Below are 18,891 nucleotides of genomic sequence, written 5' to 3' on the forward strand. Positions count from 1 at the left end.
CATGAACCGACTTCCAACCGAATTAAAAGGTATACAAAATTATTATAATTTTTTTCCACATCAACCTGCTCTGTAACTTCAGACGAAAGTTAGCCACACTGTCTAAATCTGACACATTTTACATTGATTTATGTAATATTAATGTGTATTGTCCCTGATTAAGTAAATAAATGGAGAGAAAGAAAGAAAAACGCTCACCCATTCTAATGTCATTCAAACACCATATGGATTTCTTTCCTCTGTGAAGCACAAATGATTGTGCTGCTATTTTCTATTAAATAAAATACAATTACAAATGACTGTTTGTTATTTTAATATATAAATTGTAATTTATTCCTGTGATGTCAAAGCTGCCTTTTCAGCATCATTTGCTGTTACTTCTTTCTTTAAAAAATCCTACTTACCACAAACCTTTGAACAGTGGCCTAGTATGAAAGGTGGGACAATAATTGTATTGCATTATATAGCACTATATCCCATTCATATTAATAAAAGCGGTTTGTTTCCTTGATATTATATCTCTGGTTACTTCATCCCTCAGTCATGAGCTCACTGCCGTCTCCTGGTGGAAATATGAACAGTTACACCATGTTTCCTGAAATATGGTCAAATCCAGGCGGGAACACCTACTCTGTGAGGACCAGGATGCCAAACTGTGTCAGGAATCATAAACAACACACTCAAGAACGTATCTCACACAAACAAGTTAAAAAGCATGTTAATGGTGTTCTTTCTCCTCTTTAGAAAAATATATTTTTGGTTATGGTTCACTGAGTTCATTTTTCAGGCCACGCAGGGGAGATAAAGTTGACTTGTCTGGTTACACAAGCCGCGCTCGCTCCACGGCGGTGAACGGAAACAAGCTGGCACTTATAAATGTCAGACCGCATAGCCTACAACCTGCATAACTGCACTCATTCACACACACACACACACACACACACACACGCACACACACACACACACACACAATTAATTTCTGTGTAGCTACACAAGAAGATATTCATTATATTTTTTGGAATTTATTTAATTCTGTAAGAAACACAAGAATAGGCCTACATAATAAAAAATAATAATAATAACAAACATAAAACAATGATTGAGCAATTGCAACAAGGACATATTTTATAAAAGTTAATACATTTTATTTTGCGGGGGGGGGGGGGGGGGGGGGGGGGGTGCGCTTATTCTCAAAGGCAGCCTACATCCACAAATGCTCAAATAATGCAACTATTGTCCTCATAGCAACTGTATGTAGCCTACGTTTTTATTTATTTAACCTTGAAATCAGATTTCAAAGTTTTCAGTTTTCTCTCTACACCGAGTTCTGTTTCTTTTCCACATTTCCCCCAGACATCTGGAAGTATGCAGTTTGGTGAGTGGGCATAGATATAGATACAGTATAGATATCTATGGGTGAGTGGGTAGGAAATTCCGGGTTGCTTTATGGCAGCAACAAATGCACGTGTACAGCTGTAATTAAGATGTTTTACGACAGTGAATTCCACTCACATTTACATTTACGCTTTTATCTAAAGCGACTTACAGTCCGTTCAGGCTATACATTGTTTTTATCAGTATGTTTATCAGTATCAGTTTTTTTTTTATCAGTACTTAATTGACCTTCGGGGGCGATATAGTAGCAAAAATACACAAAACTACATACAATTGCTTTAAAGCTTTGTTAGAAAACATATAGATATCAGTATATAGGAGTGTTGTAATATCTCAAGAGATGCTTTACCTTGAACAACCTTGAGGCTTCTGCATTCATGCCTTGCAGACAAAAACAACCCCCTGAATTTCTAAACAGTTAATTCACATTTGAAAAGCAGCACTTATACCATGTTCATAGCAGTCAGATAAACATGAAATAACAGTTAATAGCAGCTAAAAATCAAGCAAATGCTTTGCGCTTGATTTTGAACATTAAAAATGTTCAATTTGGAAACTTTAACAACTAAATCATTTTAACCAATTATATTTCTAATTAAAATACGAAATGTTAGCAACATAAAAGGTTAGTGTTGGACATAACCTCCAACAATTAAAGTTGTATAAGCTATATTCAGCCTTAACATTTGCTAAATGAAACATTAAATCAATCAAACAAACTTATAAGATGTTAAAGTTAAATGTACTGCTTGCTTCATGTGTATCAAACTAAAGTGTAGCAATCACTTGACAGTTATCTGAGCTGTAAATTTCTCTATATCATCCTTATTGCAGTGGCACTGGCATTCAAATAAAGTCATGTTTAACTCAGAGCATTCCTTCAAATCTAGCTTATCATGATGCTTTACAAAGTTATCTAAAATATACGTTTAAAGCTGTTATAATGCATCTGTTGTGAAACATTGACCTTTTTAATACCTTTTTCTAGGGGAGACCGGGGCAAGTTGTCACAAGACAGAGCAGTCACACTTATAAGGGTTTGAGTCAAAAGTCTAATTACACAAATGTGTTTGTTTTCTCTAGCAGTGGCTGTTAACCTAGAATCATTTTGTGAATTAGATTTCATAAATGTCTGGACAGGGCAAGTTGTCACATGTTTAAAAAAAACAAACAAAAAATAGTTTGATATGATAGTGAGCTATGTTACCATCTCGTGTACATTTGCTGCTTTATGACCGGTTTTGTTCAATTTTACTAATCCTATTCATATTCCAATTGTATTTTTTGCCTATAATAGACTGTTTAATGTCAGGTTCCCGTTTTGACAGCTCACCCCTATAGAGTGGGGCATGTTGTCACAAAGGTAAATGTGATCAGTTTTATGGTCGATGAACTGTCTTTTCCCCTGAATAATAACTATAAAAATGTTCAATAGCATTTTATCTTAGCCAAGCCTCTAAGGTACACTGTGATTCAAAAGTTTGGGGTCAGTAAGACTTATATATGTTTTTAAATGAATACATTTATTCAGCAAGGACACATTAAAGTGGCAGTAAAGACATTTATAATTCTATAAAGTATTTCTATTTCAAATAAAATGGTTTCCACAAAATTGTTAAGCAGCACAACCATTTTCAACACTGATAATAATAAAAAATGTTTGTAAAGGATCATGTGACACTGAAGACTGGAGTAAATGACATTTTAAAATATATCAATATAGAAAAAGGTTATTTTAAATAAAAAAATTAAAAATCCCAATATTACTATTTTTACAGTATTGTTTATCAAATAAATGCAACCTTTGTGAGCACAAGAGACTTCTTTTAAAAACATTAAAATAATTACTGACCCCAAACATTTTAACTGTACTGTATGTGTCGGTATAGAAACTGACTTTCAAAAATAAACCTGAGTTGTATTTTACCACGGTCTCCCCTATACAGACAGAGATGGACTAGGCCTACATTCAGATGGATTTGTTGCTGTATTTCTGCATCTCCTTCAGGGTCAGATACCCACTCCCGCAGGGCTCAATCATGGAGGAGGGTCTGGCCACGGCGCCCTCTGCAGACTCAGAGCTGGAATTGCAGCTGGGTGCTCTCACAGGTTCAGACCACGGTGTGATGACTGCCACCGGAGCCAAACTCTCTGCTGGGCGAACAGCATTGTGGGAACCCTGTGACAGCGACATAATGAAGGAAATCAGCGCTTGTCCTTCCGCCACACATGTCTCGGCGCCACTGCTATCTTCATTTCCTTGGTCATCCTCACAAAGCTCCTCTTCAGGCATGTCGAACCCTGAATCCGGGCTCATGGGCTGATCCGTCTGGTAACTTGGGGTTTGCAAACAGTCGTATGAAGACCCGGGTGATGAGCCAGTGGAGCTTATGGCTTGCTCAGGGTGGTAGCTGAAGTACACGGGGCAGGATTCGAGATAAAGAGATCCTCTATTGGATTTGCTATAGAAGTAGCCCATGTTAGAGAAAACGGATGAGGATGCATGACTAGTGCCGCTGTTCTCCAGCCCAGAGTCCACCTGATTAGAGTGAACGAACGCAGCAGCAGACATCTGGGCGTCGGGATCCATCAAGGACATGTCCCGAAAATCCGAGACCTCTACAGGTGAGATATCGTCACATGACTGAGGGGTAAGAAAAGGCCCAACAGAATTCTGACAGCCCAGCCATTTCTGTGGACAGGTTAGAGGAAATGCATATGTGATCAGTCTGTGTGCTCTGTGGCTTGCTGAAAGAAGATATGAGTAGGCATTTGCAAGAAATGCAGGTTTCGGCCACATCTTTAAACGTGTGTGTGTGTGTGTGAGTTTGTATGGGTAAGATTTTGCATATGAAGAAAAATGTGTGAAACTGAGAATGTTATTATTATTCTTATACACTTGTGTATTCTCGAATGTGTTGGTGTGAATACACTACAGAGAATGTAAAAATAGCTGGTGAAAATAGCAATATCTGTATCTGTACCGTTCAAAAGTTCTGTAAAATGTTTTTGTTTTTTTAAGAAATTACTACTTTTGTTCAGAAATGATGGACTGATTTGATCAAAAGTGACATTACAGGCATTTATAATATAATTATAAAATATATATTTCAAATAAATGTTTTTAAATACTTGATAATATCAAAGAATCCAGGGGGAAAAGTATCACGGTTTCCACAAAAATATCAAGCACCACAAATCTTTTCAGCATTAATAATAATAATAATAATAATAAATGTTTCAAATCATCATATTAGAATGATTTCTGAAGGATCATGTGACACTGAAGACTGGAGTAATGATGCTGAAAATTCAGCCTTGCATCACAGAAATAAATCACATTTTAACATATATTCAAATAGAAATATTTTTAATTGTAATAATTTGTCACAGTATTTCCGTTTTTACTGTATCTGTGATCAAATGACTGCAGCCTTGAGGCTTCTTTCAAAAACATTAAAAATCTTACTGACTTCAAATATTTGAACGGTAGTGTAAACACTTTGGAAACAAGTATAGTTCATATGCAGGAAATACAGCTGAACTCACTCGGAAGTTTCCACCGTGAACAGTATGAAGAGGCTGGAAATATTTGGATGGGTCTGGAACATGTTGAATATTTGGTTTTATTGACCTGCAAAGAAATAACACTGCTTGATTATGATGCACAAACAAACACAAATATCAGGTACAAACACCAACAGGTACATACTGACACAGAAATACTGTAGGTAGAAACACACACACCTACACACACCCACACTTTCCACAAATAGAGTAAAAATTAGGGCTTGAACGTCTTAAAAAATGAGGTCAAGTATTTGTTCTACTCCAACAAAGATATGTGTTTGTTCAATAACAAGGCTTTAACCTTCAGAAAATGTTGTTTCATCCACCTCAGGAGTTCAAACGAAACATTTATACAATATATTTTGCTATGGTTCTGTGGGTTTAGAACTCTGTTACCAAACTTTGTAAATTTAGAACTCCGATTTGTGTGATTTCATTCATTTGTTGAAATATAAATAACAAAATAAATTATATATATATATATATATATATATATATATATAGATAGATAGATAGATAGATAGATAGATAGATAGATAGATAGATAGATAGATAATGTGTGTGTGTGTGTGTGTGTGATACTCACTGTTTGCTTTTCTTTGCCTTACAGATGACCAAACAAAGACCAACAAGAACAAGCAATATGTGGAATCCAATGATCAGAACAATACGTATATCATCTAAAAGCAAAAAAGAAAAATTGCTGTCATGAAATATATTATCATCTTATCTCACAGACAAATATTATTATATTATTGGGCTGGCAAGAGGCCCACCTGGTAGAGATACATAATCTCCTGGTTTCGCTGGTGGCTTTCCAACCTCAGATCTCCAGGACGCAGCAGGACTCCAGTCACTCCATTCCCCCCGAAAATAACCATCATCGATGGGCTCAACAGGCTTCACACACACCCTGCCCTGGTACTCCTCTCCTATATTCAGTTTATTTTGTTCCAGCTGCACGTAATTTTCCTGAGTGATAATGACAAGTGCTGTCTTGTACAGCACAGAAGCATACAAAAATATGAAATCATACATGAACACATAAGCTCACAAAAATAACACCCAACATTATGCTGCATTTGACTTGCAGAGTCACTGTGAGCAGCTTACTGAAGATTTAAATGCATGCAATTTTATTTGATTAATTAATTAATTAGGTAAATGTTAAAGAAAACGTGTTTGCTTACCTCCCAGCTTATATTTAAGGCTTTAAACTGCAGCTGAAATTCATAAAATGGTATGTTGTCTGGAAAGTTACTGCCTTTACTCCAAGTTATTGTGTCCCCACTTACAGTGGGCATATCTGGGGGTTGGGTCTTAACTGTCATATAAAAACAAAAATAAAAAACAAACAATCATGAAGAACATTTAAAATGAGCATGGTGCTAGCAACAGCAAAGACATGGGTTTAATTCATAAGGAATGCAGCAACAGTTGATGCACACTTTGAGTGTGATGTAAGTTAATGCTCAGTCAAAAATGATGATAATAGAGTGCTTGTGATGAATGCTCAGTCAAAAATGATGCTTTTAGTAATTTATAGACCACCTACATACTCAAATGCTTTTTTAACTGAGTTCTCAGAATTGCTTTCTATATGTATTACCACGTATGATCAGGTTCTATTAGTTGGTGATTTTAATTTGCATGTAGATAATGCTTCTGATGAGAACGCTATGGATTTTATGCAGCTTTTACGTTCTATGAACTTCACACAACACATCACTGGAGCGACACATAACCGAGGACATACATTAGATTTAGTTATCTCAAGAGGACTTAATGTAAACATTAGTCGTCAAGTTGATGTAGCAGTTTCGGATCATCAGTGCATATTTTTTGAAATTGAGACCCCTACTTCTAAATTAGAGTTAGAACCCAATTTCATTAAAAAACGCTACATTAATGAAGCAACTGCTGAAAGGTTTGCCATTGCTTTGAACGAATTGCCCGTTCCCCCTGAGACATTAACTGTTGATGAAAAGGTGATTTATTTTAACAGTAATATGAGAACTGCGTTGGATATAGTGACACCAGAAGTTATTAGGAAAAAATCAGTTAAAAAGAAAGTACCGTGGAAAAATGAGCATGTGCTAGACCTTAAAAGAGTTTGCCGTAAAGCAGAACGTCTGTGGAGGAAAACTAAATTAACGGTTCATCTTAATGCTCTTAAACAGTTGATTGGTAGTTATAACAAAACAGTACGCAGTGAGAGACAAAAGTATTTCTCAAGTATGATTAGAAATAACAATAATCCGAGAATTCTCTTTCGTACAATTAATCAGCTTTTACATTGTTCCCCTGCATCAAATGGACATGTCAATGCATCTCTGTCTATATGTGAAGAATTTACTACATTTTTTTAATACAAAAATTACTGATATTCGATCTAGTATATCTAAGACATTAGGTCCATTTCAGGATTCTTTACCTTTTAGCTCTCAATATACAATGAACTCTTTTAATAAAATAAACAAAGTTGAGTTAAATAAAATATTAAGTTGTTTAGGTAATGCCACATGTGTTCTTGATCCTATTCCTACTTCTTTTTTTAAAGAAGTTATTGAAAATATATTTTTAACGGTTCTCGATATTGTAAATCTTTCATTAGCAACAGGTGTTTTCCCTGAAACACTTAAAACAGCAATTGTTAAACCCCAACTTAAGAAGTACAACTTGGATAGTTCAATTCTTAGTAACTATAGACCCATCTCCAATCTACCTTTCATGAGCAAAATTTTAGAAAAAGCAGTTTTTAAACAGATAAATGACTTCCTTATGGGAAACAATATCTATGAAAAGTTTCAGTCGGGTTTTAGACAAGGGCACAGCACTGAAACTGCTTTAGTGAAAGTTGTAAATGACCTGAGAATCTCTATGGATATAAATAATATTTCTATACTTGTACTCCTTGATTTAAGTGCTGCGTTTGATACAGTTGACCATGATATACTTCTAAATCGTCTTAAGGAATATATTGGTTTAACAGGGACTGTTTTAAATTGGTTTAAGACATATTTAAAGGGAAGGAAGTACTTTATTAGCATAGGGGACCATGTATCAGGAGTACATGATATTAATTTTGGTGTACCACAAGGTTCTGTACTTGGCCCCCTGTTGTTCTCTTTATATATGTTGCCATTGGGTAAAATTATTGCAGAGCACGGAGTCTGTTTCCATAGCTATGCTGATGATACCCAGTTATACATATCTGTAGGGCCAGAGGATCCCGGTGCGGTAAATAAATTGGTGAATTGTCAAGCGAGCATTGTTAGCTGGATGAATAGAAATTTTCTGAAATTGAATGAAGACAAGAGTGAAATTCTCCTTGTTGGTAATGAACTACAGAGAAAAAAGGTTCTTAATAGTCTGGGAAATCTGGCACTACAGACTAAAACTGAGGTTAAAAATTTAGGAGTTATTTTTGATTCTGAGCTTACATTTAAGGCACACATTGATAATGTTGTGAAAACTGCCTTCTTTCACCTCAGAAATATAGCTCGTGTAAGACCATTTATTAATCTTGAAGATGCTAAGAAGCTGACTCATGCATTTATTCTCTCACGTTTAGATTATTGTAATGCACTCCTCATAGGACTGCCTAAAAAACAATTGAAAGACTACAGCTTGTTCAAAACGCAGCTGCAAGAGTTGTTACTCACGCTAGAAGATTTGAACATATAACGCCTATTTTAGCAGATCTACACTGGTTACCAGTCTCTTTTAGAATTGATTATAAAGTACTTTTATTAGTTTGTAAAGCTTTAAATGGACAAGCACCTTCATATATTTCAGAGTGTCTAACCGAGTATATTCCAAATAGACCCTTAAGATCATCAGGCTCCACCTTGCTAAACATCCCAATGCCAAAATATAAGAAATATGGACAAGCAGCCTTTTGTTTTTATGCTCCTACGATTTGGAACAAGCTGCCCATAAATATTCGTCAGGCCTCCTCCCTTAATATTTTTAAAAAGCAGTTAAAGACACACTTTTATACTCTGGCTTATAGTTAGGGTGGTGCCGTTTTTTATTTTGATTTTAAATTGTTGTCATTTTTAAATTTTTATTATTCTTTTCCTTATTGCTTATTGTGTTTTTTGTGAAGCACTTTGAGATACATAAAAATGTATGAAAAGTGCTATATAAATAAAGTTTATTATTATTATTATTATTATTATTATTAGTATTAATGCCTAAATGTAAACAATACAAGTTTAAAGTTTGTCAGAGTGTGTATTTCACCTTTTGCATCACCATATGGAGTAACCATAGCAAACGTACAAAAAGAGGTCAACTAGTATAGATTTTGACCAAGTTTATCTCCGAAATGCCATGTTTTCTGAAAAAGGTATTGAAAGGTTTGTCTAGTTGTGCCAAGGATTGAAAAGACCATAATCAAGGCAAAAGACTACAGTTCTAACGCTTCTTCAAAGCAAAGTTATTTGCATAACTGTTTTTTGAATGAGAACAGATTTTCTCTGTTCTTTTTTTCACTTTTGTTGTAGCACTGGTTAGTAGTAGGTTATGTGATTGGTTAAATACACTGGCATCATTTATTTTTGCGGTAATTTATATTTTGTCCTTTATTCCAATCCTAGAATTTAACGTTTCAAATAAAATCAACAACAAAAACGTAACTTGATTTTTACCCATTTTTAAAATGCAATTATATTCAAATGAATTATTTTGTATTTTGATGGTAGTGTTTTGCACATTTAAATATAAATATAATTTTCCACGCAAATGCTTATTTTACTGTGTGATGTATATGAGTGTGTGTTTTATTTTTAAATTGATCTGCCATTTTAAACATATCTGCAACCCACTAATAGCAGAATTAATTCTACTTACTGTGTCGGCCAGGCTGATAATGCAGTTTAGTGATGACAGATCCATTACAGGTTACATTCAACCAGAATTTGTTGGAGAAAAAAAAGAGCTGTTTTAAAGAGAAGGGAATGTAAGAAAGAGGTGTTTCTAAGGTGAATAGAAATGTAACAATTCTCATCCATTTCTACTTACAGTTTTTTTAAAGCTTAAAGAACAACTTCTCTTAGAATGTGATTGATTGCTCAGTGGCACCAGTTTACACGATCTATGAACACAACTACAAACACATATCAGTTTAATTCAGATTTGAAAAGGTTTATTTATCAGTGTTAAAACTGTCCATCCTGAGACTTGAAACTAAAACCTCAAACCTTTTTAAGCCACATTTCCCCTCAAGCACACATCGCTGCTCAGATAAATCTGTAGAGTTCCACCACACACAAGAAATGTTGGTCACATAGTCATTCACACAGGTCAGACCTGCTGTTTATGGTTGAACCAAAAGACAAACATAATAAGAGATTAGAAGACATATCTTTTGTTTTTCAATATTTATAACGATACGAAATGAGCAAACAATAAGGTTCCCTACAAAATAGATGGACGTAAACACACCAAACTAATATTACTTGGTTCTCAGAACATTCTGGGAACATTATTTTATGGTTGTAAATATATAATATCTGAAAGGGAACCTTATAGCCTACTAATGTTAGAGGGAGCTTCTGTGTTTGCTACAGTAGTTACCTGCTTGTGTGTTCCTGTACTGGCCATAGAATATGATGAAGATGAAGAGAGAGGTATACCAGTAACCCTTCATCGCTCCTTGGATCTTAAACACATACGCAAAACAGAATTCTTTAATAAATAAAATAAAAAGAAAGGAAGTTAGATGGTAGCTCAAAAAAAAGTCTGTTCACTCAGTGGCCATATACAGTGGGGCAAATAAGTATTTGATACACTGCCGATTTTTCAAGTTTTCCCACTTACAAAGAATGGAGATATCTGTAAATTTCATCGTAGGTACACCTCAACTGTGAGAGATAGAATATAAAAAAAAATCCAGAAAATCACATTGTATGATTTTTGAATAATTAATTTCCATTTTATTGCATGAAATAAGTATTTGATCACCTGCCAACCAGCAAGAATTCTGGCTCTCACAGACCTGTTAGTTTATCTTTAAGAAGCCCTCCTATCCTCCACTCATTACCTGTATTAATGGCACCTGTTTGAACTCGTTACCTGTATAAAAGACACCTGTTCACACACTGAATCAATCAGACTCCAATCTCTCCACTATGGGCAAGACCAAAGAGCTGTCTAAGGACACTAGGGACAAAAATGTAGACCTGCACAAGGCTGGGATGGGCTACAGGACAATAGGCAAACAGCTTGGTGAGAAGGCAACAACTGTTGGCGCAATTATTAGAAAATGGAAGAAATTCAAGATGACTGTCAATCTCCCTCGGACTGGGGCTCCATGCAAGATCTCGCCTCGTGGAGTATCAATGATCCTGAGAAAGGTGAGGGATCAGCCTAGAATTACACGGGAGGACCTGGTCAATGACCTGAAGAGAGATGGGACCACAGTCTCAAAGGTTACCATTAGTCACACACTACACCGTCATGGATTAAAATCCTGCAGCGCGCGCAAGGTCCCCCTGCTCAAGCCAGCACATGTCCAGGCCCGTCTGAAGTTTGCCAAAGGCCATCTGGATGATCCAGAGGAGGCATGGGAGAAGGTCATATGGTCAGATGAGACCAAAATAGAACTTTTTGGTATAAGCTCTACTCGCCGTGTTTGGAGGAAGAAGGATGAGGACAATCCCAAGAACACTATCCCAACCGTGAAGCATGGGGGTGAAACATCATGCTTTGGGGTGCTTTTCTGCAAAGGGGACAGGACGACTGCACCGTATTGAGGGGAGGATGGATGGGGCCATGTATCACGAGATTTTGGGCAACAACCTCCTTCCCTCAGTAAGAGCATTGAAGATGGGTCGTGGCTGGGTCTTCCAGCATGATAATGACCCCAAACACACAGCAATGGCAACTAAGGAGTGGCTCCGTAAGAAGCATTTCAAGGTCCTGGAGTGGCCTAGCCAGTCTCCAGACCTGAACCCAATAGAAAATCTATGGAGGGAGCTGAAACTCTGTGTTGCCCAGCGACAGCCCCAAAACCTGAAAGATCTGGAGAAGACCTGTATGGAGGAGTGGGTCAAAATTCCTGCTGCAGTGTGTGCAAACCTGGTCAAGAACTACAGAAAACGTCTGACCGCTGTAATTGTAAACAAAGGTTTCTGTACCAAATATTAAGATCTATTTTTCTATTGTCTCAAATATTTATTTCATGCAATAAAATGGAAATAAATTATAAAAAAATCATACAATGTGATTTTATGGATTTTTTTTATATTCTGTCTCTCACAGTTGAGGTGTGCCTACGATGAAAATTACAGATCTCTCCATTCTTTGTGAGTGGCCGCTACAGTGATGCCATGACTTTACCAATCAGCAACTGGTTCTTTGATTTAGAAGGTGGGACTATTTCGCAGTATTGCATGTTTCAGTTTCTCCCATTCATAAGTATAAGAGTGAACCATCTTTGTATTTCTATAGTCTTTGCTAGGGCTGTAAGATTCCAGTAGCCCCTCACTGCAGAACAAAGATCCAGGGGGCGGGGTTGGATCCACATCTAGAGGGTGGAGATGGGGATGGGTGGGTTTAGGCATCAGGGGGTGGAGACGGGTAGATTTAGGTATATGTAAGGTAGGAGGAGTTGGATCTAGATCCAACCACACCCCCTGAATCTTGTGTTCTGCAGTGAGGACCATCTCTAAGATTCCGAAATTTTTGGAATCGAGTCCGATTCCGATTCCTGGTTCTGGAATCGATGGGATTCGATTCCAAGAATCGATTCCTCTTTTGTTTTCGATTCTTGTTTTTTTTTTTTTTTTTTTTTAGAATGAAGGAACCTAATCTCGCCATGACTGCAGAATATAAAGGTCGTAGAAAGTATCTGCTCATAATATGAAGCTTTATTTGTAAAAAAAAATAAATGACTATATATTATTATAGCTCTGATTGATTTTTAAATTGTAATTTTGTCTGCTTTGCCCGTGAAATTAGTCATAGCTCACTGCTCAGCAGGAACATCGCATGGACTGAACAAGACATGAAGTGCCTAAAATAAATGTGCACAGTTTAGCTGAATGATGAAGTTTACTTTGACTGTATGCTTTGCACAAAATTAACAAACTGCACATTGAAACAAAATTACCAGATCATTGACAATAACAGAGCTCGTGGTTTATCTGTCAATCAGATACGTTCTCGGCCACTGATGCTCGTGACGTTTTCTTTTAGAATTATCATTGGCTGATAGAAATAAAAATTTGTATTTTAGATTGAAATAAGATCAAGACCCTCGATCACATCATGATCTATTCTCCTATAGCGCTTAAAATTGTGGACAACATAAGCCAGTTCCACCCAGGGCCGGCGCCAAGGGGGAGGGCATTCGTGGGCCATGCCCCCCCAAACGAATTACTGTACCCACCACCTTCCATCCTTTCCCCTCCTTACTGAACGTGATCGATTTCGAAAGCGAAAGTGAAACCGATAAAACAGCGCACATAAGAAAGCGATTGCACGCTTTAGCGAGGGTCAGAAACTGCACGCGATCACAGATTGCACGCACGCTTCCCACCGGATATAGATCTTTTATATATAAAAAATAATTATATTTGATCTCACAACTCTTGTAATTACGGCTTTTATCGAGCATGAGGGAGGCGAATGGTGCTTCTCAAATGGAAGGCTGCATCCTCAAATTCAGATAATCTCAATTCCAACCAAGTTTTCTTTCAGTTTATTTTTGTGAATTTAAATGTGTGCAGCCTTCGTAGGATGCAGCCCTCCGTTTAAGAGGCACCAATAGATAAGCTTTGTTGAACTGAAAAAAACCTCTGAATGAGGAGTCGAGTCCTCTTGATGGATTCCAAACTTTGGAATCGACTCTCGATTCCCAACGCCTCTGAATCGATTCCCAGCCCTAGGCTGTATCCGAAATCGCCCCCTATACGATCTTTGTTTTTTATAATAATGGCCAAATTTCCCATTGGTCTCTGACCATCATGGCCTCTTAATCATCCCCATATCTACTGATTGGCTTCATCAATCTGTCTCCTCTCCACCAGTAAGGTGGTGTGTGGTGGGCGTTCTGGCGCACTATGGCTGCCGTCGCATCATCCAGGTGGATGCTGCACACTGGTGGTGGACGAGGAGATACCCCCCTTACTATGTAAAGCGCTTTGAGTGCTTAGAAAAAAAAAGCAGAAAAGCGCTATATAAATGTAATGAATTATTATGAATTATTATACCCTCAAATAGTGCACTATTTGAGGGGACGGCCATTTTAAGTGGTGTTCGAAACCATAGTGGATGTGCTCGAGTGCACTCATTCAATCCCACAATGCACCGCAAAAACGAGTGTACAACCGATGTACACTCAACGGCTAGAGAATCCCCAGAATGCACTGCGAGAGTCACGCGCCGAGTCAATTCCCGCGTCTCACCAGAAGATGGCGCCCGCAGCTGAATCATCCATTCATTGATTTTAGAAGCGCTGGTCCACGGCGTAATACAGTGGAATACAACAAAGGTACAAAATTAATTGTAAATTGACTATTAGGGTTTATACATAATTTCCGTGACAGAGTTCAAGATAAATCCTTCAATCTTACTATTGGAGATGCCCGTTTCAAATGATTATTTAACAGGAAGCAAACTATGCAAAAGCGGCAGTTCTTCCGGTGCATTCAGTGTCCGAATTCACTCACTCGTTTTCATTCACTCCTTCAAGTGAACTATATGAGTGGACTAATGTAGGGAATAGTGAATGAGGGTATAGGGGGCGATTTGGGATACAGCCCTAGTCTTTGCAGCAGCTTAAGGCCAATTCACACCGCACAGACAAACGCCAACAAACTAGTCTGTTGGAGTTTGTTGGATCAGTGTGTTACCCCTGTTGGCATTTGTAGGAGTTTGTTTTCACCCGACTGAACATGCTTGTAGATATAGGATCATCCATTTTCTCCCCAGTCAGTGAGAGTTGGTCGGTGTTTGCAAGTTAATTTGTCAAATCTGGAGAGCGGCGCATTTAAGTCGCTCGAACACAAAACTGACGGGAGCGGCGTCGCTGGAGAAAAACTTACTGAATTTAAATCTTTCAGATGACACACCGCTCATTTCTCTATTACTGTAAGTTACTGAAAAACCATACATGAAAACTCGCAACACATGGTAAACGCGTGTTTGTGCAGCAGAGCAGCTCTCTCTCGCGCTGTATAACGTGACAGACGAGTATAGTTGTCCAGTCCTGTTCTGTTCACACAGCGGTTGTGAGTCCTGAAAATATACGTGTGTGAGTTCGGTTACAGAATGCGGTTGTCATAACCGTACTGTGTGTGAACAGAGCCATAAGAACTCAAAGGACTGACAACCGTATTCTGCTGCTGTGTGTGAACGTGGCCTTACATTCTTAAAGCTGTTTGGCATCTATTCTTCTAGGAAGAACCTTTTACATCCATGGAACCTTTCTACTGTACAAAGAAAGTGGAAAAAGGTTCTTTAGATGATTCAATTGCTCTTTTAAGAACTTTTCAGCGAACAATTCTTTAGGGAATCAAATGGTGCTTCTATGGCTTCATTCACTGTTAAAATCCCCTTTATTTACAAGAGCGTATGAGGTTACCACTTGGTTTCAATGCAGCACAACCGTGGTTGTCGTAATCTATTGTCTAAATATCAGTTTCTATGATCATGTCTTGTATGGTAATGAGATAATCTGTTAATAACTCAGAAGCAAAGTGCTATGAGGTCACAAGCTGTTGCTATGGAGATATGACTAAGAGCGTGACCGCAAATGTAGCTGGTTTTTACCTGTGGCTGAAAGTGACACATGTAGAAAAGCACAAAATAGACCATAGTGTTCCCGGGAAGGAGGACTAAGTTAGTCACACTGAACTGGAATGGTAAAACAATGCAATCTATGCAATGAAAGAATAATATTTTATCCATTTAATATAGTGCACGCATTTAGGCCTATGTCGTCTAACGCTTGAAATGCTGTTTGGCTGCCAGTAGCCTGGTTGTCGTAATTGTTATAGTTTTCATGCTTGGCTTGATCCCGTATGAGTTTCTTTTTCTAATGAACACAAAAGAACATATTTTGAAGAATGCTGGTAACCAAACAGCTGACGGTAGCCATTAACTTCAGAAGTATGGAAAAAATTGACTACATTTTAATTTTTGGATTAACTATTAATTTAATGTCAATTCTGTTATATTTGTACAATTCGTACTTTGTTTCTCGCAACTCTGAAACTCTTTTTTTTTTTTTTTTTAATTGCAACTTTTTTTAATCTCAGAATTCTGATTTTTCTTCTCAGGATTGCAAATTTAGATCTCGCAATTCTAACAGAATTGTTCACAAAATGGCAAAAACAAAACTAAAATACAGATTCTGAGATATAAATTCATAATTGTGAGCGAAAAAAATGTCAGAATTGTGAGATAAAACGTCGCAATTACCTTTTTATTTTTAATTTCCTGGCTTAAACAGGCTTCCATATTGTCATACTGTTCCAAACCTGTACAATTTTCTTTCTTACTTTTTAAAAAAATTTTTTTTTGGCATTTTTGCTTTATTATGATAGGACAGTTATTAGACAGAAGGATCGGGAAAGGTCTGCAAGTCGGGACTCAAACTCGGGATGCCCGAAGCGTAACAGCGATATATGTCGGCGCTCTGCCCATGAGGAAGATGATGTTTTGAACAATGTCTAGAACGAAAAAAAGGTGAAAAAAGTTTAGAACGACATGAGAGTGAGTAAATTATAACAGAATTTAATTTTAGGGTTATATTTCCCTTCAAGTGATTCTTAATGTTTGTACATAATCGTTGACTGGTTTATGTTGCATTTTTGCATAATAATGCAATCAGCTAGTCACCCACAGGAGCTTTAATTTTTAAAATTCAGACTTTCACTTTTAAATGGCATCGCTGTGGCTTTTTTACCTGACAGGATGTTGCCCAAAGAAAACGGTAAACTGCAGAGCACGCATATTGAATTCCATTGCAAAATTCTTGACATGAACTTTAGATGGGTTTTAGATGTGCGTATATGACGCAAGCTACTTTTGGCTCTTTTGCTGAGTGGGCCATTGTCAGCAGCGCACCCCTCTTTGTGAGTGGGTGGTCAACCTGTATATAGGCAATTTCCACTAACACTACAAAACGACACCCACAGACAACAACAGAAACCCTCAGCTGGTTACTTCTTGTAAAAAGGCATACATGTATACTAACGCCCAAAGCGATGAGAGATATCAAACAGTGACAGGACACTCCACAGCAAACACTGACAGTGCGGTTTTACTTTAACACTTTTAAAAGTGAGCGATGAGTAATATGGATATGGTTATTTGACACACAAGTTTGAACCTGAACTCCTAATCTGAGTGATCGCTGCAAACATATGGTTCACACTCTGGGTTTCACAAAAAGCTTTAGCATTTCCTACCTTTTGAGTTAGCACCAGAAGATTAATATGAACTAACTTGTACATTCCAAGTGCACAGTTAAAAGTTTGTTTATCAAAGCATAATGAGTATTCACCACTCATTTATTTACTAACGACCGACAACTAATAATCAACCCATAAAGTGACCGGAAAGTATCTAGGCCATGAAGTCACTCTTTAAAATGTAGTTTGTTGCATTAGACAACAAAATATCTGGTTAAAAGTGACATTTAGGAATAAATTATGCTAGAATATTTCTCAGAACTACCTTTCTACTCACTTCTTGAGTCATTTTGCGATTACTTTTAAGAAGCAGGGTGATTTTTAGAAGATGAAGTCGGTTCTCATCATGTTCCAGAATGATTTAGAACTACAAAAGGTCACAACACATCGAGTCTTCAACAGATCATCTATCGATTTATAATTTAAAACCTAACAAATTCCCTCTCGTGAAATGTTTATTTGAAATAAATGCTGCTTGGTTTGACATGCAATGCCATTAATTTTTTTTTAGCAGCTTAAGTGTTCAGACACATTTTAGGGTCAGTGTACATTACGTTATTTTTTATTTTTACATCAGTATAGGTCAGCTCTTATCAGACAATACATCATTGCTCAGCCCAGCAGTTATTTAATATTGGAAGTATAAGACTTACCCTTCACTTTCAGCTGTCTGTTAAACAGCTGTCTGCGCAGGCACCATGGATACGGAGGTCTGTCTCTCTATCTGACCCCCAAACCTTCATCCTCCTCCCTTTACCGCTCTCGCTCTCTCTGCCCCTCCCCTTCTACCTCCATCTGTCAGGAGGATCTCTTTCTCTTACACTCTACTCTTTCCTTTCTGTTACTCATTCGACCTCCTTCCTCTCTCTCTCTCTTTTGACAATTTCATTTTCTTCCTCTCTTCTCGTTATATGACTCGTTATATTGTAAGTTTACAAAGCATGAAACATTAAAATCAAAATAAGAAAGAGAAATAAGACAGGCTCAAGACGTTGATGTAAAGGGTGTTATTCTTTAATCTTATTATTTATAATCACCTGTTGTCTTTGAGTATGCATAGTTTTGTGACCGTCTGAAGTTTGATTTTAGAGCATGCGTAGATTTTTACAAGTTATTGGGAAGGCCTGGAAAGACTGAATTCCTTGGATTCTGATGAGAGTAAATATTAGCCACCTGGGCCCCAAGCTGGGCTCAACATGGTGCCTGTGCAGTGCTCACAGCACAAAAGTTTGATGAGGACCACATCCTGTTTCATACAAGCTTTCTTTACCCACAGACTACACACACACACACACACACACATATACATAAACATGCATATAAACAAATGCATGCATGCATGCAAGAATCCACATGCATTGACAAAAGGGCTCTGCTGAAGTGTAAGGATATCCAAAATTATATAGAAAAAAATTAACTGAGGGAAAAACATCTGTTTTTATAAGTATGCATCTAATTTAGAATGTAGAACATTTTAATTTAGAAACTTAGCAACACC

At 37.2% G+C, this 18,891-nt stretch overlaps 1 protein-coding gene across 2 annotated transcripts; it reads right to left on the reverse strand.

Moving 5' to 3' along the window:
- Positions 1-1,017: 1,017 nt before the first annotated feature.
- Positions 1,018-18,180, reverse strand: LOC306866167 (interleukin-2 receptor subunit beta-like). Of its 2 annotated transcripts, XM_079411239.1 has the most exons (11): positions 18,047-18,163; positions 16,399-16,649; positions 10,549-10,633; positions 10,173-10,284; positions 9,994-10,078; positions 9,823-9,910; positions 6,156-6,289; positions 5,742-5,961; positions 5,552-5,645; positions 4,945-5,029; positions 1,018-4,087 (listed from the first exon to the last, which is right to left on the reverse strand). In XM_079411239.1, the coding sequence occupies exons 2-11, from the start codon at positions 16,435-16,437 to the stop codon at positions 3,365-3,367; spliced, it is 1,665 nt and encodes a 554-aa protein (XP_079267365.1). In that variant the 5' UTR covers positions 16,438-16,649; positions 18,047-18,163; the 3' UTR covers positions 1,018-3,364. The 2 variants fall into 2 exon arrangements, with proteins under 2 accessions (XP_079267365.1, XP_079267366.1); XM_079411240.1 differs by lacking the exon at positions 16,399-16,649 and having other exon boundaries at positions 18,047-18,180.
- Positions 18,181-18,891: the final 711 nt, after the last annotated feature.

The sequence above is a fragment of the Barbus barbus genome (assembly GCF_936440315.1).
Source record: "Barbus barbus genome assembly, chromosome: 4".
In the NCBI taxonomy this organism is placed as follows: Eukaryota; Metazoa; Chordata; class Actinopteri; order Cypriniformes; family Cyprinidae; genus Barbus; species Barbus barbus.

Excerpts from the sequence above, each read along its gene's own strand:
- LOC306866167 (XM_079411239.1), bottom strand. The coding sequence starts at position 16,437 with ATGGAAGCCTGTTTAAGCCAGGAAATTAAAAATAAAAAG. Across the intron at positions 10,634-16,398 it reads AGGAAATTAAAAATAAAAAG|ATCCAAGGAGCGATGAAGGG; the intron begins GTAATTGCGACG and ends TATGTGTTTAAG. Across the intron at positions 10,079-10,172 it reads GGGAAATGTGGCTTAAAAAG|TTGTGTTCATAGATCGTGTA; the intron begins GTTTGAGGTTTT and ends ATGTGTTTGTAG.